General features: G+C 44.5%; 1 protein-coding gene across 1 annotated transcript in view; it reads left to right on the forward strand.

Annotated features, from left to right (window-relative positions):
- Positions 1-27,750, forward strand: part of CFAP299 (cilia and flagella associated protein 299) — a 353,732-nt gene that overhangs the window by 4,704 nt on the left and 321,278 nt on the right. Inside the window, exon 2 of the mRNA XM_079991227.1 lies at positions 9,945-10,075. Coding sequence (XP_079847353.1) covers positions 9,945-10,075 — 131 coding nt within the window. The remainder of the gene's footprint in view (positions 1-9,944; positions 10,076-27,750) is intronic.

The following is a 27,750-nucleotide window of genomic DNA, read 5'->3' on the forward strand; positions in this document are numbered from 1 at the left end:
AAACGGGCATCAAACCTGCAACTTTGGCATTGCCAGCGCTATACTCTAACCAGCTGAGCTGTCAAGGAAGTGTTTACTTTAGGCCAGGTGTGCGGGACCTGTGGCCCTCCATAATTTGGTGAACTCCAGCTCCCTTCAGCGTGTGGTCAGGGATGGTGGAGGTTGTAGCTGAACAACTTCTAGAATGTTACAGGTGAGCTGGAATGTGTCCCTTTATTTAAAACAGCTGGTGCCCAACCACATCTATGTTCCATTTTCCAAAACAGCTGCTGCTATTTCACTGATGGGAAACAAAAAATGTTGAGGCCCCATCAGTGAAATGGCACCAGCTGTTTGGGAAAATCGGACACACATGTGGTTGGGCATTGGGGTAGACAGTTCAGGGGTCAGCAAACTTTTTCAGCAGGGGGCCGGTCTACTGTCCCTCAGACCTTCTGTGGGGGGGCTGGACCATGTTTTGAAAAAAAAAATGAACCAATTCCTATGCCCCACAAATAACCCAGAGATACATTTTATATAAAAATTCTCTGATTCCTGGACCATCCGTGGGCCGGATTTAGAAGCCGATTGGACCGGATCCAGCCCCCAGACCTTAGCTTGCCTACCCACGGGGTAGAGGATTTGTAACTGAATCATTCTGGTCTTCCTGAGTGCTTTTTTTACCTGGAGGTATGCAATGCTACGCAGAACTGCCACCTTTTTTGGAGAGGGGAAGGAGGCGGGAGTCCTCTTAGACCCCGCCAGAGCATCACGCCTCCTTCCCCAAGCCCTGGAAGCAGTTGCCCAGGTTAGGGAAGGAGTCACAGTGCTGTGACAGGATCCTGGAGCTCTGCTGCCCCCTTCCCAAAGCCCCGGGTGGGGGTGGGGGAGTGAGGCCTCTTCACCTGGGCAGCAGCTCTCCGGTAGGTGTTTGAGAGGGGAAGGGAATGTCAAGCAGCTGACCTGGCCTCACCACCCAGCTTTGGTGTCATGCCCCTCCCCCTCAGGCACATTTTCCCTAGAACCCCCCCCCCCACTTGTCTTCTTGTAAAGGTAGCGGTAAAGGGACCCCTGACCATTAGGTCCAGTCGCGGAGGACTCTGGGGTTGCGGCGCTCATCTCGCTTTATTGGCCGAGGGAGCCGGCGTACAGCTTCCAGGTCATGTGGCCTGCTTCTGGTGAACCAGAGCAGCGCACGGAAACGCCGTTTACCTTCCCACCGGAGCGGTACCTATTTATCTACTTGCATTTTGACGTGCTTTCGAACTGCTAGGTTGGCAGGAGCAGGGACTGAATAACAGGAGCTCACCCCGTCGCGGGGATTTGAACCGCCAACCTTCTCATCGGCAAGTCCTAAGCTCTGTGGTTTAACCCACAGCGCCACCTGTGTCCCTATAGTCTTCTTGTAGCTCATTGCATTTGTACTGTGAGTAGTGCGTTAGCAGTGAGGCATGGATGTTAGGATCTCGTGGACATATGCCACTCTCTGTCCCCTCCACAGAGGCTGTTCACGTTCTTGTGGAAAGTGCCTACTGTGGGATGTGAATGGGGATGTTTGCACCAGCCAGTAGAAAACTTCCTGTTTCCTCCTGGGCTGGGACAAACCTCCTCTACATGTGACCAAAGGTGGGCATTGCCTTACCTTTGCAGGTAACAAAATAGCACAGCGCAAGCAGCCATCTCTCTCTCTGACTCCATTCCTCGAAGAAGCAACATCTCCTTAGCTTGAGATGCTCTCTTGGCTTCCAGCCAAGGGAGGACAAAGGAACTATCTCCTTATGGGATAGATTCCGCGTGTATATACTTTTGGAACCTAAGTCTGCCTTCAGTGATCCATCTGTAAACTGAATGTGAGTAAACGTCTTTTATACTTTTTACACAATATTGTGTCGTGACTATTCTTTTTAAGGGGAAGTAAAGGGGATTACCAGGAATCTTATATTGAGAGGCTGAAACTAGCCTGAAACAAGCTAACCGCTGTGTCTTTAAAAAGGGGAATGTTAGAACTCTGCTAAGTTATAGAACTTGCTAACGCATATTAGGAAGGATATTATTAAACAATATATCCTCTCCTGTCTCCCTGAACATTCCCACACCTACATGATCCAGGATCCAAACATACACATAGCGCTGATGCAGCTACAAGCAGGATATTTTGAGGCAGCAACCATGCTTCTAAGATAATGCATGAATTAGAGCCACGTTTGCATGTGAGAATAGCCTTGGGTTCCTGGGGTACCATGGGTTATTGTGTATGAGCAGTATGCTTGTGCATGCTGCCTGCTCACTCCTGCTTCATTCCTCCCTCCCCTGGTCCTGAGAGATCTGCATTGGCTCCCAGTACGTTTCCGAGCACAATTCAAAGTGTTGGTGCTGACCTTTAAAGCCCTAAACGGCCTTTGTCCTGTATACCTGAAGGAGCATCTCCACCCCCATCGTTCAGCCCGGACACTGAAGTCCAGCGCCGAGGGCCTTCTGGCACTTCCCTCATTGCGAGAAGTGAGGTTACAGGGAACCAGACAGAGGGCCTTCTCGGTAGTTGCGCCCGCCCTGTGGAACGCCCTCCCATCAGATGTTAAAGAGATAAACAACTACCTGACATCTGAAGGCAGCCCTGTTCAGGGAAGTTTTTAATATTTAATGCTGTATTGTTTTTAACACTCGATTGGAAGCCGCCCAGATGGGCAGGGTAGAAATAATATATTATTATTATTATTATTATTGAGAAATAAACCTGGAAGTTATAATTAAGCTTTGCATACCATTGCACCTCGACCCTGGATTGTGGCTCCCTAACGAGCCAAGAGATGTAAGCCAACAACAGACTATGGTTAAAGGCTGGCTAGCAATCCTAACTGGGTAGGAATCAACCAATCGGCAGCTCAACAAAAGTTAAAGAAGTGAGTAGATAGGATGGAGGAAGTGATACAGTTTGAAGACTGATATGGGGAAAATGAAAGGCAAGTTGGCAGGAGAGGGGAGGAAGATAAAGAACCTGCTATAGGGTTCTGTGGGGTAACTGAAGACAGCAGTGCAGATTGGTGCTGTCAACAAGGGAAATATCTATAGGGAATGTGGGGGCCAGGGACCGGTGTTACATTATGCTGCCTAGTTGTGCTGGAATGTGGGGGTTCTCTTGTAAAATCTCGGGGGTCAGACTTAGTGGGGCTGATCTGGAGTGAAGTCTGTGGGAATGAATTGCTTATGCTAGCCAAGGTGTGAAGTTTTGCACCTTTGCTAGATGACGTGAACATAAGATTCGCATAAATTATGGATGCTGATTTATGGTATTATCCAATATATAGAAATAATAATAATAATAATAATAATAATAATAATAATAATAATAATAATAATAATAATAGATTTATACCCCGCCCATCTGGCTGAGTTTCCCCAGCCATTCTGGGTGGCTCCCAATCGAGTGTTAAAAACAATACGGCATTAAATATTTAAAGCTTCCCTAAACAGGGCTGCCTTCAGATGTCTTTTAAAGATAGGATAGCTGCTTATTTCCTTCACTTCTGAAGGGAGGGTGTTCCACAGGGTGGATGCCACTACCAAGAAGGCCCTCTGTCTGGTTCCCTGTAACCTCACTTCTCGCAGCAAGGGAACCACTAGAAGGCCCTCGGCGCTAGATCTCAGTGTCCGGGCTGAACAATGGGGGTGGAGACGCTCCTTCAGATATACAGGAATATATATATATATATATATATATATATACACACACACACACACACACACACACACACACACACACAAAGCCACCATGGTCCCAATTTATTTCCTGTCCTTGGTGATAACCCATAATTCCACCTTGGCTGCTTTTGGCCCCTGGATTAGCTAACTGGGGAATGAAAGAACTTCTGGATGACTGGAGAAATCCTATTTTAGCCTACGTTGCATAGTCTTTATTATTTGCATAAGTCTATTTGTAAATGCATGCTCACGTTTAGAAGTGCCTAGAACAAAGACTTTAAAAGGACTGTATTGTGCTAGGCTTTATGAATAGCTTAAAATCAACCCACCATTTTTGAGTCTTATTTCCAGCAGGGAGTCATCAAATCCCAAATTGCTCCTGCAATCAAAGTCAAATCGGCAGGCTTTTTTGCTGAGCTTTGCCAAGTATGCAAGTCTGCTCAGTGGGATGGAAAGCAAGCCAGGCATTCACATTTCAGCTGAAGTTTCTTGGCTCACTCTATGCAAAGGGGGGGGGGGGATAATGCTTAGTGTGTTGTCTGAATCCAGGATCGTGGTTCAGGTCTCCCTATCTTAACCACAACCTGTAAGCACAGGACAAACCATGGTTAGTTATTGGTTATGGAGGAGAGATCTTAATCACATCCTGGCTTCAGACACACTAACCCAAACCTTAGGATAGTTGCTGCACTGACCTAAAAAGTCTGGGAAGAAGTAGAATGGCTGCAGTCTTCTTGGGACTCAGTGAGTTTGAACTAAACCATGGTTTGTCTGTTCAGGGAAGTTTTTAATGTGTGACATTTTGATGTATTTTTGATCCTTGTTGGAAGCCACCCAGAGTGGCTGGGGAAACCCAGCCAGATGGGCGGGGTACAAATAATAAATTATTATTATTATTAGTCTCAGCTTGACATGTGACTGTGGCACCTGCCTGTTCTTTGTTAATGGGCCTTCTTTTTTTTTAAATAATGTGCAAAGCATCCATATCCTGCTTGTCCAAAATATTCAGGGCAGTTAGCAAAAAAAGCAAAGCAAAGAAAAAAAAAGCAAAGAAATACAATAGGTAAAGGGACCCCTGACCATTCGGTCCAGTCATGACCAACTCTGGGGTTGTGGCGCTCATCTCGCTTTATTGGCCGAGGGAGCCGGCGTGCAGCTTCCAGGTCATGTGGCCAGCATGACTAAGCCACTTCTGGCAAACCAGAGCAGCGCACGGAAATGCTGTTTACCTTCCCGCCAGAGCGGTACCTATTTATCTACTTGCACTTTGACGTGCTTTCGAGCTGCTAGGTTGGCAGGAGCAGGACCGAGCAACAGGAGCTCACCCCGTCGCGGGGATTTGAACCGCCAACCTTCTGATCAGCAAGTCCTAGGCTCTGTGGTTTAACCCACAGTGCCACCCGCGTCCCTGAGAAATACAATAGACTTAGATTTTTTTTAAAAAAATACCAATACTTTCATAAAAGGCTCCTTCTTGGGTTCTTATCTCTGGCGGTTTCTCTCCGACTCACAGTAACGACCCCAATCCAGGAGTTCTGTGATGCTGCAGGAAATGGGTGAGTGCCCTTCCCCAGCTCTTAATTTTGTGATTGCTGGGTTGCGGAAAAACTGTCTTCAGTGCCCACATGCCACAAGCTGTAACATGCCTAGAAGGATAGATCTGTTGAATTAAACTGGGATGGTTGTTCTTCAAGGTTGCCACTAGGTGGAAATGTTATTTCACTTTTGTTTAAATGGAGCACTAAGAAGGTTGGCAGCAGGAGAAGATTGCTGTACGTTGCAGAAGTGTGGGCTTGATCAGTCTTGCCCTATAGCACTGCTCCATAGTCAGTGATTGACAAGCCATATCATGCCTGTCAAACCTCACCCACTGTTGCCCCCCTCCTTCCTTTGGATTATTGATAGAGTGATGTGCAGTCTATATTCCTAATTTTCAGAGCAGCAGATGCAGAGCACGTTTTCTGCACCACCAAACTAATTTTGAGGTGTGGCAGCTGTCCTCCTCCATCCCCCCCCCCGAATCCTACCTCTTAGGTTTCCCCTTGATCCTGCGCATATCATAGGCCACAGGGCTGGAGCAGTGGCAGCCACTATGAGCAGCAAGATTAAAGCTTTGACCACCATTAAGATGCCTCATAGACTTAAATTAAATATTAGGAATAGCTGCAGAGATAGTGCAGGATAGTACGCACCCCGGAAATTATAAAGACTAGCACTAGCCGCCTGAGAAACAGTTTCTCTCCAAATGCAATTTTGGTTTTAAACGCAATGTAAGGTAGTCTCTTGGGACACGGGTGGCGCTGTGGGTCAGAGTCTAGGGCTTGCCAATCAGAAGGTCTGTGGTTCGAATCCCCGCGACGGGGTGAGCTCCCATCGCTCGGTCCCTGCTCTTTGCCAACCTAGCAGTTCGAAAGCACGTCAAAGTGCAAGTAGATAAATAGGTACCGCTCCAGCGGGAAGGTAAACAGCGTTTCCATGTGCTGCTCTGGTTCGCCAGAAGCAGCTTAGTCATGCCGGGCACATGACCTGGAAGCTGTACGCCTGCTCCCTCGGCCAATAAAGCGAGATGAGTGCTGCAACCCCAGAGTCGGTCACGACTGGACCTCTTGGTCAGGGGTCCCTTTACCTTTTTAAGGTAGTCTCTATGGGAGTATATTGTATTTAATTATGGGGTATCAGAGTTTTTAGGGGGCTAACCAGGCTGGGATAGCAGGCTTGTTGGTTTTTGAATTTCTGATGTCGATTTTTTTGATTTCGTTGTTCTGTATGGGACAATGACAATAAAGATTATCGTATCGTAGCTGGCAATGTTAAAGAATCCATAAAGTAATCCATTTCAACAGCAATTTCTTTTTTAAAAAACAGAGTAAGGTTGTATTGTCTACAAAGACCAGTGAGTACAATGCTGGATTTGGACAAAGAAGATGCAAACTGAATTCCAAGCTCTGCTGTGGCCTTTGACAAGCCACCATTTCACAGAATCATAGAACTGGAAGGGACCCCGAGGGTCATCTAGTCCAACCCACTCCCGTGCAGGAATATGTATTTGGCCCATATTTCTCAGCCTTTGTTCCTCATTGGCAAAATAATAGGAATAACAGCAGTGCACCCCATGTTGGGTGAAATATTCCTGCCTTGCAGGGGGTTGGACTAGATCACTGTTTCCCAACCTTTGGTCTCTAGCTGTTTTCGGACTACATTTCCCACCATCCCTGACCCCTGGTACTGCTAGCTAGGGATGATGGGAGTTGTAGTCCAAAAGCAGCTGGAGACCCAAGGTTGGGAAACACTGGACTAGACAACCCGCAGGGTCCTTTCCAACTCTACAGTTCTATTATTATTTGACTATTCATGTGAGGATGAGAGAGGCAGCGACATGCCAGCTGCCCCAAGTAGGCAAGAATGAGACTTCACTTGTTGTCTGTACAAATGTAACTTGGATGTTTCCTAGACCTGGGCCCTCGCATTTCTCTTTCTAGGTGATTCTTTCCTGTGGCTATGCTTTTTAGTTTATCTAAGCTGGCATTTATTTCCCTTTTTACCACACCCTTTGATCACCCAAGACTCCTAGGGCAGCCCACAGTTATAACAAATGTTACAACAATTAGAATTTGCACTTTAAAACAAAAACAAAAAAACCCAATCTATTTGAAAAACAGCATTGTAGCTGCACAATTGAAAGTCTACCAGAGTGCCTTAAAATGGCAGATTTTAAAGATATATTTAGAAAGATATATTTTGAAAATTGAACAGTGTAATGACTATAATTATTGCATATATCATATACAGGTATATAACTTGAAATTCTCTATTTTCTGCTTTTTGTTTGCTTGTCTATATAACTTTGCTATTTGAAAATGAACATTATATTAAAATGAGAGAGAGAGAATGTGTGCAAGCCAGGAACCAAAGATAACTCTGTTCCTTGTTGACAGCAAGCTAGCCTCTGATGCCAGCTTGGGATAAATGTGTGGAAGATTAGAAATGATTTAAAAAATTTACCGTAGAACTTTAAAACTTGCATGTTCAGACTTAGTAAAATCAATAAACACACAAGACGTAACCGGTTGTGTTCTTAGATAAATAAGGTATACTGTTCATTGTATCAAATTGTAAATTTCAACAGAAGTAACTCATAAATTTCAACAAATGAACAAAGCAGAAGACCCAGTGGATCAGATCATTCTCTAGTCAGTTCATGCATAAGGTCCATCTGTGTAATGGTGTCTATTCCACCTATCTGTTCATAAAGTATGTCAGATCACCCACGTCCTTATAAGTGAATAGAAGCCTAAGGCATGTTTGTGGCTATGGGTTGGGCCAAATTTATTCAGGTACAGCCCCATGGAGGCCATGCTTTCCACGAAGTCCCAAGCGGCCCCTTGTAAGGTTGTGTCAGCATGGATGTCAAAATCCCCTAGGGCAACCAAACTATGTGTCTCCAGGAGCACATCCGTCACAACCTGAAGCAGCTCAATCAGGGAATCCTTTGTGCAGCAGGGAAGTCGGTACACCAAAAGGAATCCTGTACTGCCCCTATTGTCCAACGTCCAGAGCATGCACACAGAAAACTGGGCTTCCCTGATAGGTAGGATGCCTGGTGCAAGCTAATGACTTCCTAAAAATCACTGCACCCCTCCTCCCTGCCCATGTGACCTGGGTTGCTGTGCGTAAGAGAAACCTGGTGGACAAGCAGCGGCAAGAACAGGCCCATCCACCTCGTCCGACCAAGTCTCTGCTACACATGCCAGGCCAATTCCCTCCATTCACGATTAAGTCATGGATGGCAGCGGTCTTGTGAATCATTGACCTGGCATTGCACAGCAGCACCTTAAGGTCCTGTGGGTCTCCCTTGTTGATTCTAGCATCCTTCCCGTCAGGACCAGACTTGGAGGCAGGGACAGTCTTCAAACGACGACTAAACCTGCCTCCTCGGTAATAACACAATCTGGTCCTAGCGTAACTCCTATTTCTGTCCGTGATCACTAAGATCGGGTGTCCCAAGGCATAACACGCCCCCCCCCCCATAGAACCTGCCCCAGCCATCCTATTGGCTAGGGCCCACTTCTGGGGCAGCCCTGAACCTATCCCTTAAAAAAACGTTTTCTTCTGGCAACAACAGAACTAAAGAACCCACGAAAACCACGAAACGCAATTTACAGTTACAGACAGATTAAATTAACCTCCACCCCCATTAAACAAAACAACCCCAAGCTAACTAAAACAAAACAAGATAATATTTGAAACCTAACAGATTAAAAGGTGCTTAAAAACATTTATAAAACACATCAGACACTTGGAGCAGTGAAAAGATATCAGAACCACCCCACCTCACCCCAGCTAGCAATGTCCCAAGAGTTTGGTCCAGCGAGTAAGGTCCCGCTCCCTAGGCCAGCTGGTGACAGCCTTGCAAAGAAGCAGGTAGGTAAAGTCCTTGCAGGGAAGCAGGCTCCACAGTCCTCGCCACAGATACGTAGTGCGCAAGCAATAAAGGCATGAAGGTTATTTCAGTCAAAGCAAGATGAAGAAAGTGAAGATAAACCAAATGAGGCCTAAGGTTCAAGAGCATCTTATAATGAGTCATCTGCATAAGATGTTTTTATACTCCCAGGGAGAAGAGTCGGTGGAGGAAGATTGGAAGAAATTTAAAGACTATCTACAGAAACATTGTAAAATTAATGAATGTTAGAAGGATGTTGGAATGAAGTTATGTGGTTTTAGCAGAAATGTTATAAGGGTTTAGGAAAAAAAATAGACTGTTAATTGGTGAAAGGAGGGAAAGTAAAGTTACATTATATTAAGATAAATTACAGAACAAAAAGTGGAAAAGATGGAAAGGATTTGCTGAAATAGTTAACTGAACTAGAATACAAAAAAGGGAGGTGTGAGGAGGTCAAGGAAACAAGCAAATGAAAGACAAGTTATGGGAAGATTAGCTGTGTTCTTTTTTCCCCCCTCTTCTTCTTCTTCTTCCTTATTGTGATGCGTTGTTTTGTTCTTGTTTGATATGGTGTTTTTACTCTTTCTTTTTGTAACCTTTAAAATTTTAATAAATATTATTTATATATATATATATATAAAGATGTTTTTATACTCCACCCTTTAGCCAAAACAGCCCTTGGAGCAGCTTTTCAAAAACCAGTATCCGTAAGGTCTGGCCATAAGTGACCCCTCTGCAGCTCTCGCCTCAAAACATTGGTGACTTGCTAAGTGCACAGTTGCTCCTTCCGATTCAGTTGATCTGAATCTGATTTTTGCTTCTTCAGAACGAAGAAATGGCTCGCCAGCTGGTGGAGCTGGGCTTCCGAGGAAGCGGCGAAGTGCTGAAGAGGGAAGATTTCATAGCTAGGAAATTGGCTGCCGAGGCTTCGAGGCTCTCAGAAAGGCAGCAGCAAAAGTAAGTGTGCGTTCGTGTGTAAAATGAACCGTATCTCAAGTTCAGGAAAATGGAAGTAAGAGAAGATTCAGCGTAAGCTTTAAAGCACAACCTCAGACCCTCCAAGTGTCCCCATCTTCCAGGGACAGTCCCAAATTTACAGAAGCCATCCCGGTTTCTGATTTGATCCCAGAATATCCTGCTTTCCCTTAGGATGCCCCTATTTTCATCGAAGAAACATGGGAGGAGGGTACAGAGTTATGCGACACTCCGAGCCAAGGAGATAAGTAGCTATGCAACCTTTAGAAGACATCTGAAGGGAAGCTTTTTAATGTTTTATTTTGTTTTTATATATGTTGGTAGCTGTCCAGAGTGGCTGGGCCAACCCAGTCAAATGGACAAGGTATGAGTAAAATAATAATAATTATAATAATAATTGTGTTATGTGTTAAGATTAACTGCAGTTCTCACTCAGGGCCACCAGTATGCAGATGAAGGATTGAGAACTGTCGCTCACTGATAGATTAGTTAGTTGGAAGTTGTTACTGTTACAAGTTAAAGGTAAAGGTAAAGGTACCCCTGCCCATACGGGCCAGTCTTGACAGACTCTGGGGTTGTGCGCCCATCTCACTTAAGAGGCCAGGGGCCAGCGCTGTCCGGAGACACTTCCGGGTCACGTGGCCAGCGTGACATCGCTGCTCTGGCGAGCCAGAGTCGCACACGGAAACACCGTTTACCTTCCCGCTGGTAAGCGGTCCCTATTTATCTACTTGCACCCGGAGGTGCTTTCGAACTGCTAGGTTGGCAGGCGCTGGGACCGAGCAGCGGGAGCGCACCCCGCCGCAGGGATTTGAACCGCCGACCTTTCGATCGGCAAGTCCTAGGCGCTGAGGCTTTAACCCACAGCGCCACCTGCGTCCCTACTGTTACAAGTTACTTAGTATTATATAAAGCAGCCAGCTAGGCTGCAGTGTCTCAGACTCTGGGAGCAGTTCTAACTGCTGTCATAAAGAGCTGTGAATCTAACAGAGCTGTGTCCTTTGTCCATCTTTCTGACTATTTAACAAATCGAATAGGACCTCACTATTTTCATCGGATAAATGCTGGAGGGCTGTATAAAGCCAGTTTGAAAATATGTTGGAAGTGGCATCTAGGCCTTGGGTAAGATGCTGAATAAAGCCAAATCCATAACAAACCCACACTAGCTGCTTAGGCCAGTGATTCCAAACTGTGTTGCAACAAAACCATTTATTTCCATTTCTTAAGACACACCAACAGTTAAAGGTTTCTGTGAGCCCAAACGTCCCACTGGAGGAAGCTGCCCACTGCAGCTCTCCATGATTCATTGCTCTGTGTGCAGGTTCCGTCCCCAGCATCCCCAGGTAGGCCTGGGAGAGTCTCCTTGCCTGAACTATTATGTACTGAAGTTCTCACCCTGGGCCAGCAGGGGGATACTGTAGGTAGTTTTCACTCAGGTCCACATATGCAAATAAGGGATTGAAAGTGACGTTCACTGATTGGATAGTTACAGAAAATGGGTTACTGTTGCGTTCTAGTGGAGCTCTATATAAGCAGGCTGGCTGAACCCTTCAGTTCAGTTCTGTTCTGGCCTGTGAATAAACAAGAGCTGTTTGGAGAATCGCTGTGTCGTCTGATATGTTCACCCACAACTTAACATGAACCCCTGGAGAGCCACTGCCAGTTAGTGTAGGCAATACTGAGATAGAGGGATGTATTGTCTCACTTGGTCCATGGTGGCTTCTTATGTTCCTGTGAGTTGGAGGTGGAAAACTCTGCTGAACTTTTCCATTTGGTGCAATTGCCCCTTCAGTCATTCTCTGTTCACCTTAGCCACCTGCGGTGCATTATTAGCAGAGGGCCACTGGCAGCCCACCCCACCCTAAATGGCCTCAGTCCTGTATACCTGAAGGAGCGTCTCCACCCCCATCATTCAGCCCGGACACTGAGCTCCAGCGGCAAGGGCCTCCTGGCAGTTCCCTCGCTGCGAGAAGTAAGGTTACAGGGAACCAGGAAGAGGGCCTTCTTGGCAGTGGCGCCCGCCCTGTGGAACACCCACCCACCAGATGTCATAGGAATAAACAACTATTTTACTTTTAAAAGACAACTGAAGGCAGCACTGTTTAGGGATGTTTTTAATGTCTGACGCTGTATTGTTTTTAATATTCGGTTGGAAGCCACCCAGAGTGGCTGGGGAAACCCAGCCAGATGGGTGGGGTATAAATAATAAATTATTATTGTTTATTGTTTATTGTTTATTGTTTATTGTTTATTGTTTATTATTTATTATTTATTATTTATTATTTATTATTTATTATTTATTATTTATTATTTATTATTTATTATTATACTGGGCTTGTGCTACACCCACCCCATGCACTTGAAACACACTCCCAAAGAATTATGGGACATGGGTGACACTGTGGGTTAAACCACAGAGCCTAGGACTTGCCGATCAGAAGGTCGGTGGTTCGAATCTCCGTGACGCGGTGAGCTCCCATTGCTCGGTCCCTGTTCCTGCCAACCTAGCAGTTCGAAAGCACATCAAAGTGCAAGTAGATAAATAGGTACCGCTCCGGCGGGAAGGTAAACGGCATTTATGTGCGCTGCTCTGGTTCTCCAGAAGTGGCTTAGTCATGCTGACCCCATCGGCCATTAAAGCGAGATGAGCGCCGCAACCCCAGAGTCAGCCACGACTGGACCTAATGGTCAGGGGTCCCTTTACCTTTACCTTTTTAGTTTACCCCCACAGAGTATTAGTTCGCAACACCTTTAGCAAAGTACATTTCGCAGGATTCTTTGGGGGAAAGTCATGCTTGAAATGTATGCATTGGATGCAGCCAGAGCTACCACCAATGATTTTGAGCACTTGATGCCCTTTTCTTTTTTCCCCCCAAGTGAATTTTTATTGTTTTCCTTATATATTCTTTTCCAAAAATTGTAACAGCACCATACATTCCCTTTGACTCTGCCGAGTCGCGACCCCCCTCCCTCCCCACAACTGGTATTTTTATCCTCTTTCCATCACGCACATCATTCTCATATTAGTACTATTATACATTGCCCTTTTCCAGCTAACTGCCCAGCCAGTTCCTCAGCCCTGTGGTGGAGGTTTTAGCGTTTTTCTCTCTTCCAGTTTTTTTTCTTCTTTTTTTGCAAGACTCTTAGTTTGCTTGGACAGCTGTCAAGCATATGCTGTCACGTTAGCTGTCAAACTGAAGCATGTGCCAGAGCAAAACATTTTCACTTCTTTCGGTCCATATCTTTGCATAATTGGTAATTGACCTCTGCCTTTTGCATACTTTGGGAGAACACAGAATTAAACGCTCGAAACCAATTTGAGCTAACAATTTAAGGAGCATTCCTTTATGTATTAGAATTCGGTTGTTTTTTTCTAAAGGAATTTGTGTCATTTGGGCAATTCCCAGGCTTTGGCTGCTGATTCTGGTTTCCATGCCTCCTTATTCTGGATTCACAATTTGCCTCCCAAAATGTGTTAATATACCGCTTGTTCAGACGAGAGCAGTTGTGGAATTCAGATAAATGAACTGAATTAACATGATTTTTAAGTATTCATATTTTTCTCCAATGTTGCAGTTCCTATTCATGCAATGTGCAGCTACTCTGAGTGGCCTCTAATATACTTTCTTTCTTTCTATTTTTATTCATTTTTAACAACAATTTGAGCTCAATTCTCAACCCTGCACATTCCTGGATTCTCTAATCTGAGATGAATGGGTTTGTGAAGTATAGATACACTTTACAAGATGGTATGGTAACCAGTGAGCTCATATAGGCGGCGACAACACCCCCCCCCCCAGCAGGAAAGGAGATGAAATCTGCTTGGGGTAAGCAAGTCAGAGTCAAAACATTATGGGAATGTGGTCTTTCCTTATTTCTAATCAAACTGGGTACAAAGAATGAGGAGATAACCTTACACAGCGCCTACAGTCAGGAAAGCATATTGCATATTGCGTATGGATTTCATATAGCTGAGCCAAAATAAGCTGACTAATCTTTAGTTGCAGGTCTCTGGTTTTTTTTTATTTTATTATAAAAATGCCAGAAATGTACCTTCTTTCTTTTTGTTGCACACATGGGAGGCAGTTCATAACTGCAGCCTCCCAGTTATCTAAACCTTGTAATATTATTTTGCTTTTATGGAAAACAAAAATGACAAAGAAAAACTAACAATGAAGTTATTTGGGGATTTTATCACGTCTTCATGTATTGTGCTAGCTAATGAAAACATTATTAAAATGGTTGTAGCTCTGAACCATCTGTACCAACCCTTGCAGAAAAGGTTTTGCAATGTTGTCTTAAAATGCATACCGTATTTTTCCGTGTATAAGACTATGTTATTTTCTTTTAAAATCATGCTAAAAAGTGGGGTCGTCTTATACACGGATAGTGCATAGGGTGGACGTTTGATTGGTTGCTGCCGTGGCTGTCAGCGGCTATTGTGCGTGTTATTGGTTGCTGGTGTTGATTGGCTGACGCTGTGGCAGGTGGGTGGGCGATTGACAGCTTCTGCCAGCGATGGGACGGACGGAAGGTGGATTTTGCGGCGCATGCAAGTGAGCAATTTTTGGCAACCCCCCCCCTAAAAAAAAGCTCAACAACCCTGGGTAATCCCCCCCCCCAAGGCATCTCCCCCCATTTTCTTAAATTTGAGTCCCTCAAAATAGGGGGCGTCTTCTACATGGTGACGTCTTATTCATGGAAAAGTATGGTAATTTTACTTACTTGAATAACTACAAAATGCAAATGTGTGTTCTGACTAGTAGTGGCCTGTTTTAACCTGTTTTAATTGAGAATTAAAAATTTGTCCTTCCTTGTATGAGATGAGAGATAGTTTTCCTTATCCAAGGGGGTGGTCTTGTTTATAGGATATTTTGGCTAAAAAAATCTTCTCTCGAAGAGGCCACCAGGTTGTGCCTTGGTTGCTAGATCTCACGTTGCGCAGGGAACCAGCTCCTTTGCTGTAGCAACAGAAAACCAGAAGAAGAAGAAGAGTTTGGATTTGATATCCCGCTTTATCACTACCCTAAGGATTCTCAAAGCAGCTAACAATCTCCTTTCCCTTCCTCCCCCACAACAAACACTCTGTGAGGTGAGTGGGGCTGAGAGACTTCAGAGAAGTGTGACTGGCCCAAGGTCACCCAGCAGCTGCATGTGGAGGGGCAGGGAATCGAACCCGGTTCACCAGATTACGAGTCCACCGCTCTTAACCACTACACCACACTGGCTTTACACTACACAGGGTTTGGGCTCTTCCCTACGTGGTCCTGCTTGGGGACTGATGGCCCCAATGCTTCAGGGGTGCAAGGAAGGGCCCAAGGAACAGATCAGCAGAACAAAAAGCAAATGGTTGGAAAAACATCTGGGCCTTGGTGTGGATAAATGCTAAGGGCAGAACATTTTTGTGTGACTGAAGTTAATCAGACATTTTTTTCTGGTGGGATAAAACACACGAGATCGGTTGCTGGTTCTTCCTGTCACAGGACTCGTGAATCAGCTGCTTATGTCAACATTCTTGCATCTTTCTACATGCCTGGAGAACACCTGGATATTTGGGTTGCTGTTTTCAGAAACCGTGGATCTCTGTGCAGTTGCCAAGCTGCTTTGCGTAGGAAGGTTTCGTTCTGAAGGCAAAGATGTGGACAAACTTTTCTGATTCAACTGATGATTGATCCTGTGCCAGTGCGTTGCCCAGGAGAGGATTATTCCCGAGCTCCTTGTGTAAGTGGCTGGAGAACAGAGCCATTGAGCTCGTACAAACCGGTGCTTCTTCCTTTCCCCTCTGGCTCAGTAGGCCTACATACATCTGTCTGCACATGCCAATTCAGCCTCAAGATGTTGTCTGCCTCTTTCCTCGTCCCACTGTGTCAGCACAATTCCCTAACCCCAAAGTCACCACTGCATATCTGGAATGGGGGGTGCGGAGACCTCCATATTTGGAACTATTGATTCCAAGGGGTCTTGAGTCCTCACCTGTCTCACCTTTTAGAAAACAAGTTCAAGCAATCGTTAATTAGACCTACTCGCCAGGAACCAAGGTGGATAAAAATCAATGATTATTATTTTTTAAACCAAAACAGATTCTTTTATTTAAATCAGATTTTTTTTATTTGAATTGGATTTTTTAAAAAAATTAAATTGGATTTTTAAAATAAAATGCTTTGGGAGGAAAAATCTTTCTAAAGATAGTTTCCATTTAAGTTAAATTATAGTCCAAAGGCTATTCATCAGGAAATAAGGATTTGTTTTAAGTTTTTCATGTGTGCTAAAATTCAGTCTAAGTTTTTTTTTTTTTAAAAAAAACCTGTTTAATCACAGTTAACAAACATGGATGCATAATGCTATAATGTTGTTTTAGTTAAATAAATTGTTTAAATTGTTATTAAGGATATGATTATTTTTCTCTTTCCAATAAAGTGCAGCAGAAAAGTTGTCCAAATATAAACAGTTAACTTACTAGACCTCACAATAATTTCATAATTATCTGTCTATGTATTTCTAATAGTATAACCATATCAGTATTTTTTGATACAACTGTAAAAACTGCTCTGAAAATTTATTATTCCAAAAATGAGACCTTCATCTGGTTGTAAATATTAAGATTATACCAGCAAGAATGAGTCTTTTTGTAAAAAAATAAATAAATGATTTAAATCAAGCCATACTGACTAGTAATTTAAATCAATTTGATTTAAATAAAATCCACCCTGCCAAGAACATTCAACCTGGCTTTAGTGAACACCCATCAGCTTTCTGGAGTTGTGACGCCAGCTATTTTGGATCAGCAGTACCTCCTGTCGTAATTGTAAACCCAAAGCTTCAAGGCCACTTCACATATTACACCATGGCAAACATGCGTGTTCCAAGGTGCTGTGACCAATCTGTGCTTCTAGGCATGTGAACCTCTATCATACACAAGGGCTTGCCGATCAGAAGGTCGGTGGTTCGAATCCCCACGACGGGGTGAGCTCCCGTTGCTCGGTCCCTGCTCCTGCCAACCTAGCAGTTCGAAAGCACGTCAAAGTGCAAGTAGATCGGGGTTGATATTAATAGACAAGATTGTATTTATATGCAACAACGGCAGCAAGAATATTATTGGCACAAAAATGGAAACAGGAAGAATTACCGATGAAAGAAGAGTGGCAAATGAAATTAATGGACTATGCAGAATTAGATAAACTGACAGGAAGGATCTGAAACCTGCAAGACCAGTGATTCTTAGAGGACTGGAGTACCGTAAATATGCAGAATTAGATAAACTGACAGGAAGGATCTGAAATCTGCAGGACCAGTGATTCTTAGAGGACTGGAGTAAATATTTGAAATATCTGGAAAGCAATTGTAATAAACAGGTTACGTTAGTAGGACTGCAAGAAGTTTTGTAAGGAGGATTATGCGAAATATTGCAAGGAAGATTATGAAGAGAATATTAGTTGTTGTTTAGTCATTTAGTTGTGTCCGACTCTTCATGACCCCATGGACCTGAAGCGTATGTAACCTGAAGCATATGTAACCTGAAGCGTATGTAACCCGAGGTACCACTGTATATGAAACAAATAATTAATACATTCCACACATACAGTCTGTTGATGAAGTATGCCAGTTCAAGTTGATCCATATAAACATGTTAAGACCAACTCTGTGATCCCAGTCCCAAGATTCTAAAGTAGGAGGCAAAGTTATAGCATACAGAACTTACCTCCGGCACTGGAAAGACAATTTAGATTTATCCGCCATGCAAGATAATTCTGTTGCCTAGCCCTTGCCAGGCTTCTATAGCGTTGCAAATAAGTCTGCACAAGTTGCTGCCCACAGAAAGTTTCCTAGTTTGCCAGTTGGTACACAAGTATGCTAGTTGTTTGTGATATATTGATGTCCTGAAAAGAGGGGGCAAATATCTCCTTCCTAATTTGCAATTGTTTTCCTTCTGCCTGATCAGCCGGAGGCAGTTCTGACTCCCTGGAAGCAACAAGGCAAGGGCCATATTCAAATCTGCCTTATAGCACCAACAAAGCAAGCAAAGCGTAGTACAGTTGTACCTTGGAAGTCAAACAGGATCTGTTCTGGAAGTCCGTTCGACTTCCAAAACATACGGAAACCAAAGCGCGGCTTCTGATTGGCTGCAGGAAGCTCCTGCAGCCAATCGGAAGCCGCAGAAGCCCCGCTGGACGTTCGGCTTCCAAAAATTGTTCACAAACCGGAACAGTCACTTCTAGTTTTGCAGCGTTCGGGAGCCAAAAATGTTCGAGAACTAAGCTGTTCGAAAACAAGGTACCACTGTATGGAACTTTGGAAGGGAAGGTCAGAGTTCAAATTTCTATTCAGCCATAAAGCTCACTGGACATGGACCAGCCCTGCCAGATAGGTTAGGCTATGAGGATAAAAACCTGCATCTATGTATGCCACCCTCGTGAACCCTTTAGAACAGTGTTTCCCCAGACTTGGGTCTCCTGCTGTTTTCGGACTACGAGTCCTATCATCCCTGACCACTGGTCTTGCTAGCTAGGAATGATGAGAATTGTAGAACAAAGACAGCTGGAGACCCAAGTTTGGGAAATACTGCTTTAGAAGAAAGACGAATACAAATGTGTTTACGACGAGGGCACTATCTTAGTGTCCTTAGTCCCAACACTGCATGCATTTTTCAGTCTTAGCGCTCATGTAGCGCGGAACACTTTCAGGTGAGCACTTGACTTAAAGACGCAAATGCAATAAGAAAGGAACTGGATACGTCTTCACATTAGGTCAGAGTTATGTCTTTGATTTTCATATTCCATATGAAAAGTATTTGAATATAGCCTCCAAAGAGGAAAATTGAAGGGAGGGGAAAGAGGATGTGTCTTTTTTAAACATCGCCTTTTGGTTTTGCCGTCATAAATTCACCCACCGAAATACAACGGAAAGAATTAAGCACCGAGGGTCCGAAGTTTCTTATTATTCTAAACGTTTCCATGTATTTGAGTGGCTGGGGCTACAGGAAATGCCAAGCGCCCCCCCCCCAGCAGTTGCGTACGCAGTAGAGCGATGAGATATCTCCAACATTATTACCTTCATGTGAGGGAAACTTTGCCTCCTTCTGCATATGTGCGTCTTGAAGGCTTTCCCCTGGCAATCCAAAAGGGAGAATGAATTGCAGAAGACTCTATGCAGCATTAGAAGCAGAGTCCTTGAACACCCTCTGACTTTGAATCCCACTCGAATTTGAGCATCCCTGACAGTGCATGTAACTTTGCATCATCTTTAGTTATAGCTCTGTGTATTTTGCATCCCAACTGGGTGGCTAGGCACAGATGGAATCTAGCATTTGGCACAGGCATCGAAACCTCATGGTTATTTTTCTTTTAATACCCTAAATTTCTAAGCCCCATTTGCTCTGGAGTTGGAAGCCAATCAGCTGCTCAGGTGATGGCATGGAAGTTCCAACAAGTCCTGAGCAGCTTTCACCCTCAAACTCAGCATGTCTATCTGGTCGTGCAAATTGCCACTTAGTTTGTATCAGAAAGGGAGACATAATGTTGAGATTCACTGTGAGCTGTTTATTTGATTTTTTTTTTTTGTCAACGTGAGCTTTTGTAGGCAATAAAGCCCTACAAAAGTTTTGACATATGCCACTGAAAATGTCTTGGAACCTCTTTCTGAGCTCTTAGTATACACGTGAAAGTTTTTGCAAGTGGGCCGGTTTTAAACTAAAGGTATATGTTGATCAATGGACCTTCGCTGTTTATGGCCCAGTGATAACAGAAGTTGCCTTTTGGCATTGTATTCTTGCTTTTGAGGATGACACATTGCATCTTAGTTGGTAAATACCATCTCACAAGTGGGACCTAAAACCAAATACAGTGCTACCTCGGGTTACAGACGCTTCAGGTTACAGACTCCGCTAACCCAGAAATAGTACCTTGGGTTAAGAACTTTGCTTCAGGATGAGAACAGAAATCGTGTGGCGGCGGCACAGCGGCAGCGGGAGGCCCCATTAGCTAAAGTGGTACCTCAGGTTAAGAACAGTTTCAGGTTAAGAACAGACCTCCAGAACGAATTAAGTTATTAACCCGAGGTACCACTGTGCATTCTCGTCTCCTAATAGGAGCTCTCCTCTTCGAGCTCCATGCAAAGCTAGCCATGCCCTCCTTCAGCAGGCTACGCCACCCATCTCCACCCCCATCGTTTAGCTCGGACACTAAGATCCAGCACCGAAGGCCTTCTGGCGGTTCCCTCACTGTGAGAAGTGAAGCTACAAGGAACCAGGCAGAGGGCCTTCTCGGTAGTGGCACCTGTCCTGTGGAACGCCCTCCCATCGGATGTCAAGGAGATGAGTAACTATATAACCTTTAGAAGACATCTGAAGGCAGCTGTGTACAGGGAAGCTTTAAAAAGTTTTATTGCATTTTTATATATGTTGGAAGCCTCCCAGAGTGGCAGGGGCAACCCAGTCAGATGGGTGGGGTATAATAATAATAATTCAATTCCAATTGACACTCAACCTTCTATGGCTACCGAGGGTGCTCAGTCTCATTAGACCAGGCGTCAGTAAACTTTTTCAGCAGGGGGCCGGTCCACTGTTCCTCAGACCTTGTGGGGGGGCCGGACTATATTTTGAAAAAAAAGAAAAAAAGATGCAAGAGCACCCTCGAGCTCTGGTGACTGCTTACTTGTGTCTTGTGAGTGGCAGGGGGACAATGAGTGGTGCGCGAAAGGGCTCCGGAGAGGGGCTGGCTGCTTAAAATGGCAGCTGCTTGAGCACTGCTGCTGCTGGCACCAACAAAGCCCAGCCCCCTTCCTCCTCTAGGCAGGGCGGGGAGAAGCCAGGAGGAGGGAGGGAGGAGGCACCGCCGCCGCCGCCGTGTAAGGGAGACAGAGGGGGAGGGAGAGGAAAAGAACACGTGCACGGGTGATCAACGCGGCAATTCCCGGACCAGCCCATAGGCCTTAGCTTGTCGACCCATGCATTAGACCAGCCTTTCTCAATCTGTGGGTCCCCAGATGTTGTTGAACTACAACTCCCATCACCCCTAGCTAGCAAGACCAGAGCTCAGGGATGATGGGAGTTGTAGTCCAACAACATCTGGGGACCCACAGGTAGAGAACCGCTGCATTAGACTGTTTATGCTCCTTTTAGGGGTTTTTTAGGGGGGGAGGGAGGTATTTCAGTAAACCCTGGTGCTCCCTTGATCATGCTGACAGCTCCCTCTCCTGTTGCCTCTGTTTGGCTTCTATGTGCTGTCACTTTTGTTTGCTGTTGGAGGGAGTGACAGTTCGTGGGATTTTCCTTTTTCCTCGGGGACATGTGGGCGAGTGTTTACACAGAGACATTGGGTATAACTATTTCGGAGATATTTTCTGCTTACGACGTTCGCAGAAGGGTTATCAAAGTCTTCCATGTCTTACTGCTTTTGGCCCTCTGTCAGGGAGGGGGAAGCAAATGGTGAAATCTTAAATGGTTTGCTGTTTACCTTGAGTAGCTCAGGATGCTTTTCGGTTTGTAGCACACAGAAGACAAGAAAGCCCTTCCTTTTAAATAGCATGTGGGGGCCAGGAAATTTTTTTTGATGACTCCAAACGTTCTTGTCCTTAACATGTTTACTTTAATACAATATTAAGCAAGTTTTTTTTTGAAAAGCTGCAGGTGTGTTTGGGTAGCTTTCCACTCTGTGCAAGTGAATTTGTTACATTAACAGAAATGTTTTTGCACCTGGAAATAGGCAGTGATAATCAACATGCTCAACCTTAAGAATAAATTGCTCCTGTTCTTCCTTGACCCTCTTCTGCTTTTAAAATTCTGAATGGTTTGGTGGAAATACCCTGGGAAGAAAGGAAATCTGTTTAGATAGGTATTGCAAAATATGTCTGTTTTGTAAAGAACCATTTGTGGGGTTGGGTTCTTTTGTCTGTGCTTTTGGTAACAGTTTTCAAGTGAGTTAAGCCAGAGTTCAAATAGGATGTTTGTAAAAGATTGGAATTCTTGTGACCTGTTCTGAACCTTTTGGGGTAAGGTAGGATAAAAAAAAGCAGAGACATCACCTTTCCAACAAAGGTCCGTGTAGTTAAAGCCATGGTTTTCCCAGTAGTGATGTATGGAAGTGAGAGCTGGACCATAAAGAAGGCTGATCGCCGAAGAATTGATGCTTTTGAATTATGGTGCTGGAGAAGACGCTTGAGAGTCCCATGGACTGCAAGAAGATCAAACCTATCCATTCTGAAGGAAATCAGCCCTGAGTGCTCACTGGAAGGACAGATCCTGAAGCTGAGACTCCAATACTTTGGCCACCTCATGAGAAGAGAAGACTCCCTGGAAAAGACCCTGATGTTGGGAAAGATGGAGGGCACAAGGAGAAGGGGACGACAGAGGACAAGATGGTTGGACAGTGTTCTCGAAGCTACCAGCGTGAGTTTGACCAAACTGCAGGAGGCAGTGGAAGACAGGAGTGCCTGGCGTGCCCTGGTCCATGGGGTCACGAAGAGTCGGAGACGACTAAACGACTAAACAACAACAACAAGGATAAAAATCTAAATAATACTTGAATTTGATCAGTGACATTGAAGTATGAACTTCACCAAAATGGGAGTAGGAGAACTCAGTGTAACATGCAGCCCTGCATTCCTTTTTTTGATAGAGTTACAAGCATGGTGGATCAGGGGAATGCTGTGAGGGTTTTGTAGCTGTTGATTGACCAAACTCAAAGAGTGCTCACCCATGGTTCCTGGTCATCCTGGCAAAAAGTGGATCTGTCCTGGGCCCATTGTTGTTCCAAGAGGTACAATTGTAAAGTTCTGCACTTAGGCAGAAAGAAGCAGCTGCACAAATGTAGGACGGGGGCCCTGGCTTGCCGGTAGCAGATGTGAAAAGACCACAAACTTAACATGAGCTAACAGCGTGATGCAGCAGCCAAAAAAGTGAAAGCTATTCTAGGCTGCATCAACCAAAGTATAATGTCCAGAGCAAGGGAAGTAATAATACTACTCTTATTATTATTATTATTATTCCGCACCTGGAATATTGTTTAAGAAGGATGTTGACAGGCTGGAATGTGTGCAGAGGATGGCAACCAAAATGATCAAGGGTCTGGAAACCAAGATTTATGAGGAATGGTTGATGGAACTGGGTATATTTAGCCTGGATAGGAGGAGACTGAGAGGAGTTCATATGTGTTACCTGCCCCTCTGCTGTCGCGATACTGGTGGCCCCAGACATGGCTCTGATGGATTGGTAACTAGTCTACAGGGCTGGAGTCCCTCTTTTCTCCTTTGGCTTTTCTCATTCCTATGTGAACTCTTTTCTCAAGAGCTACTAGTAGTAAATCACTTGGACAGATCTGAAGTGAAGCTGTCACATTATTTAAAGCCTGTTTTTTCTGTTGTTGTTTGTTTCTTCCTGCTGATTCTACAGCCAACTTTTTTTTTTAATGTTGGCTGGTTTATGCCATTGTGCTTGTGTATGTATATATGCATAATTCCTACAATTTTTTTAAGCTACAATGCTAAAGACAACCTCTTGTTGTATATACCTTTAGGTGTCATTGCATTAAACCTCCTGGAAGGGGAAGAAATTGTATCTAGTGGCACTAAAATATGTTCCTCTTCTTCTGGGCCTGGAGCTAAATGTCTCTCTCTCTCTCTCATGATGGAGCTAACTATTTCCTTGTTTTGGTCATTGGTTTTGGAGCAAAGGCTGCTTATTCTTTGTCACCAGACGTTTTGCTAAAGATAGCTGCTGCATATTTGAGAGAAGCCGCTGATCCTAAGTTAAAATGCAGAAATGCAGAAAAAAAGAACCAAACAAAAACGGACATTTGTATTTCAAAGCACCAGGTGAGAAACAACCGCCAACTCAATTTGTCTCGCCTCTTTCCATTTTTTGCAACTGCAAGCAAAAGATTTTGCTGATCTTCTTTTGGCTAGAGTTGTGTTGTTTGTGATTCTCGTTGTGGCTGCCTTTCACTTTGTATTTATGTAATGCTAGGGGCTGCTGCCCCTGCTCAGGCCGCTCTCCAACTCCCTTCCCCCATACCTGGACAACCCCTCCTCCCTTTACACCTGACCAAACCCCCCACTCCCTTTGCACCTCACCCATCACCTTGCCTACCCCAAACTTCCCTTCTCGCTCCTCTCACAGCTCACCCCAAACCCTTTTAAACAGGCTTCCTCAAACTCGGCCCTCCAGATGTTTTTGGCCTACAGCTCCCATGATCCCTAGCTAGCAGGACCAGTGGTCAGGGATGATGGGAATTGTAGTCCCAAAACATCTGGAGGGCCTACAGCTCCCAGGATCCCTAGCTAGCAGGACCAGTGGTCAGGGATGATGGGAATTGTAGTCCCAAAACATCTGGAGGGCCGAGTTTGAGGAAGCCTTCTTTCAAAGGATGGTGAAGGTGCTTCAGATAACAGTTGGGCAAACTGCTTTCTAAAGCTTTTTGCCTCCTCCATTCAACAGCTTTCCTAGGCTGCCTGCCACCTGTCCTATTGCTCTCTCGCCTACCTATTATCCATTCCCATGTGATTCTGGAGTTCACTGATTTGTATTATATTGACCCTCTGAACAAACCCTGTGATGTAGACCACTGCTGTCCCCATTTTAGGGGTTTATGTGTGTCCAGGGCTTTTTTCCCAGCTGGAACTTACTGGAATTCAGTTCCAGCACCTCTGAGGTGGGTGCAATTGACATTATAAGAAGAGAGGAGGTGCCCATGGTGAATTCTGGCACCTCTTTTCTAGAAAAATAGCACTGTCTGTGTCACATCTGGATCTGGGCTTTTTACGTAGACTAGAAAAGGTTTCCAGTCCTCCTTGAAAGATTCTAAATCTGCTTCTCTTCTTGTTGCTATCAGTTTTGCCATCTCAACATATTCCATGATTTTCATCAGCCATTCTTCCTTTGACAGTATTCTGTCCTCCTTCCACTTTTGTGCATACAGATTCCCTGGTAGAATCTACTCCTGAGGAGGCATACATAGGATCGTGCTGAGAGTGGCTTGGTCGCACCCACTTACAAATGGCTTGGGAGGAAAAAAACCAAATTATTTTAAGTAGTGTAAGACTCTGGAGAGTCCCATGGACTGCAAGAAGACCAAACCTATCCATTCTTAAGGAAATCAGCCCTGAGTGCTCACTGGAAGGACAGATCCTGAAGCTGAGGATCCAATACTTTGGCCACCTCATGAGAAGAGAAGACTCCCTGGAAAAGACCCTGATGTTAGGAAAGATGGAGGGCAAAAGGAGAAGGGGATGACAGAGGAAGAGATGGTTGGACAGTGTTCGTGAAGCTACCAGCATGAGTTTGACCAAACTGCGGGAGGCAGTGGAAGACAGGAGTGCCTGGCGTGCTCTGGTCCAGGGGTTCACGAAGAGTCGGACACGACTAAACGACTAAACAACAACAACAATGTTCAATAGAGCAGCCCATCATTGAAAATTCAGTCCTTTATCTCTCTCTGTCTCTCTATATTATTACCGCAGGTGCACAGCAGCTCCCAATCAGAGGCATGCTGTGGGCAAGATTGCTATTAATTGAAAGCAATTCTATTTATACACTTGCCCCCCCCCCCCAAGATTCCAAAGTTAGAGCGTATGCCAGAGGAGGGGAAGCGCAAGAAAACAGCCCACACAGCATTGACACAGTTATAAATTTAATCTCCTCCTTAGGGGAAATAGATTGGAAGGGTATGAACAATTCTCCAAACCAGCTTAACTACTACTCCAGAGGTGCAGGTGTTCAAAAACCATTTCGAGGATGTTTACCCATCGATCCCTGCAGCTGCCAGAAAGGTTGCATCCAAAATTGTTTTGGAAGAAAGAAGCGAGCAAAAGTGCTCAGCTGTAGTTTTGCTGTCTTTTCTATTAGGGGAAAGGAAAGGAGGAAGAGATGTTTTCTGCAGTGTGGCTGCCATTTGTGATTTCCCTCGCAGTTTTCAGTTGCACATTTCAACCATTTTGTCTCCAGTCTCGAGTCATGGCATGTTCCAGTGCCTCACATCGTGTTTTAAATATGAATGAAAGCTGTAAATTTTTCCATTCTGGCAAGGTGACAAACTTTTTCCAACCATTCCCAAGGAAGTAGGTGAAATGTCGCCATAATGTTGAAATTCCCATTCTGACGATTAAGCTGCTTATTCACCACTCCCCTCAGTACAGCCATGGCATTCTTTCTAATGTTATACCGAGTTGCTTGGTGAAAGTAAATTAATCCCAGCACTTTTGACAGGAAAGCACCCCTCCCCCACACTTCATATCTAAGGCTTAGTCTAGATTAGCCATTGCCAACCCTAACCCTTCAAGATGATTTGAACCACGTATAGCCCCCATCAGCGCTGGGCAACACAGCCATGCTAGCTGAGACTGATAAGAACTATAGTCCAAAAAACACCATTTTTACATTATGAAGAAACCCTTTCTGGGACCCCACATTTAAATTCTTCCCTGGTCTCCTTGCTGGCCCTAGTAGGACTAACTTGGCCAGTTAGCCCTGGTGATCATTTGATGTCAACTGACTGGGTCCCCACCCACCAAATGACCCCTGAATTTTTGAATTTTATTGATGCTGCATTTTATGTTGTATTTTATGCTGTTTTTAAGTCACATTTTAATCAATGTTTTATATTTGCTGTTAGCCGCCCTGAGCCTGGTTTTTAAACCGGGAATGGCGGGGTATAAATATTATTATTATTATTATTATTATTATTATTATTATTATTATTATTGATCTTGTTGATCCATTGCAGTGTTAGCAACTAGTGAAATGGCATCTTGAGCTGAGATTAAAATGATTTTCAGCCCAGGATTCTATGATGGAGAGAAATGCCCATTCATCAGAAGAATTCACCCTTGACCACATGAACCACTTGGGTTAAAACTAGTCAAAGTCAGTGTTGTGGATGAGATATGCCAATACAGTCATACCTCTTGTTATGTTAGCTTCAGGTTATGTCTTTTCAGGTTGTGTCCCGCGACGACCCGGAAGTACCGGAAAGGGTTACTTCTGGGTTTCGCCACTCGTGCATGCACAGACGTGCAAAAGGACGTCATGTGCAGAAGCGGCAAATTGCAACCCGCACGTGTGTTGTGTTCTCTTCAGGTTGTGAATGGGGCTCTGGAACGGATCCCGTTTGCAACCAGAGGTACCACTGTATAGTTACTAGACAAACCCTGTGTAATGGTGTTGTTGAGGCAGTGGTCCTAGCTCTCTTTCCCACCAAGACCCGATTACCCCCTGGCAGAGAACCTCACTGATCCAGAGTGGATTAGTTGGGTTGCCGTGCACCCTTATCTCCCCTGCATCACCCCAATAGGATTTGAAAAGAGGAATATAGCAGGGAAGCATTGTTCTGGTATTTACCCACATTTTCTAATGCAATTGTGAGATTACCACCCCGGTTTCTACCCACAGGTTGTATGCATGCAGCCAAGTGCAACAGTCTCTGCATGTTCACCTGTGGAACAGAGTAAGTTTATACAGGGGGACCTGAGTTTTAAAACTTTGAAAGAAATGCACGAAAAGTTATTTGCAGGGAGTGTAGCCGCATTTTAAGGAATGCCACAATATAGCATCTACTTAAATGAGTTGAAACCCAAAAAGGTTAAAGGACTTAAATATACTTAAATCCGGGTTGGTTATGACATGAACCTTACTTCATCAGTATTAGAAACTCAGATATATAAGCTAGGTG

This window comes from Podarcis cretensis (assembly GCF_951804945.1).
Source record: "Podarcis cretensis genome assembly, chromosome: 9".
Lineage (NCBI taxonomy): Eukaryota > Metazoa > Chordata > Lepidosauria > Squamata > Lacertidae > Podarcis > Podarcis cretensis.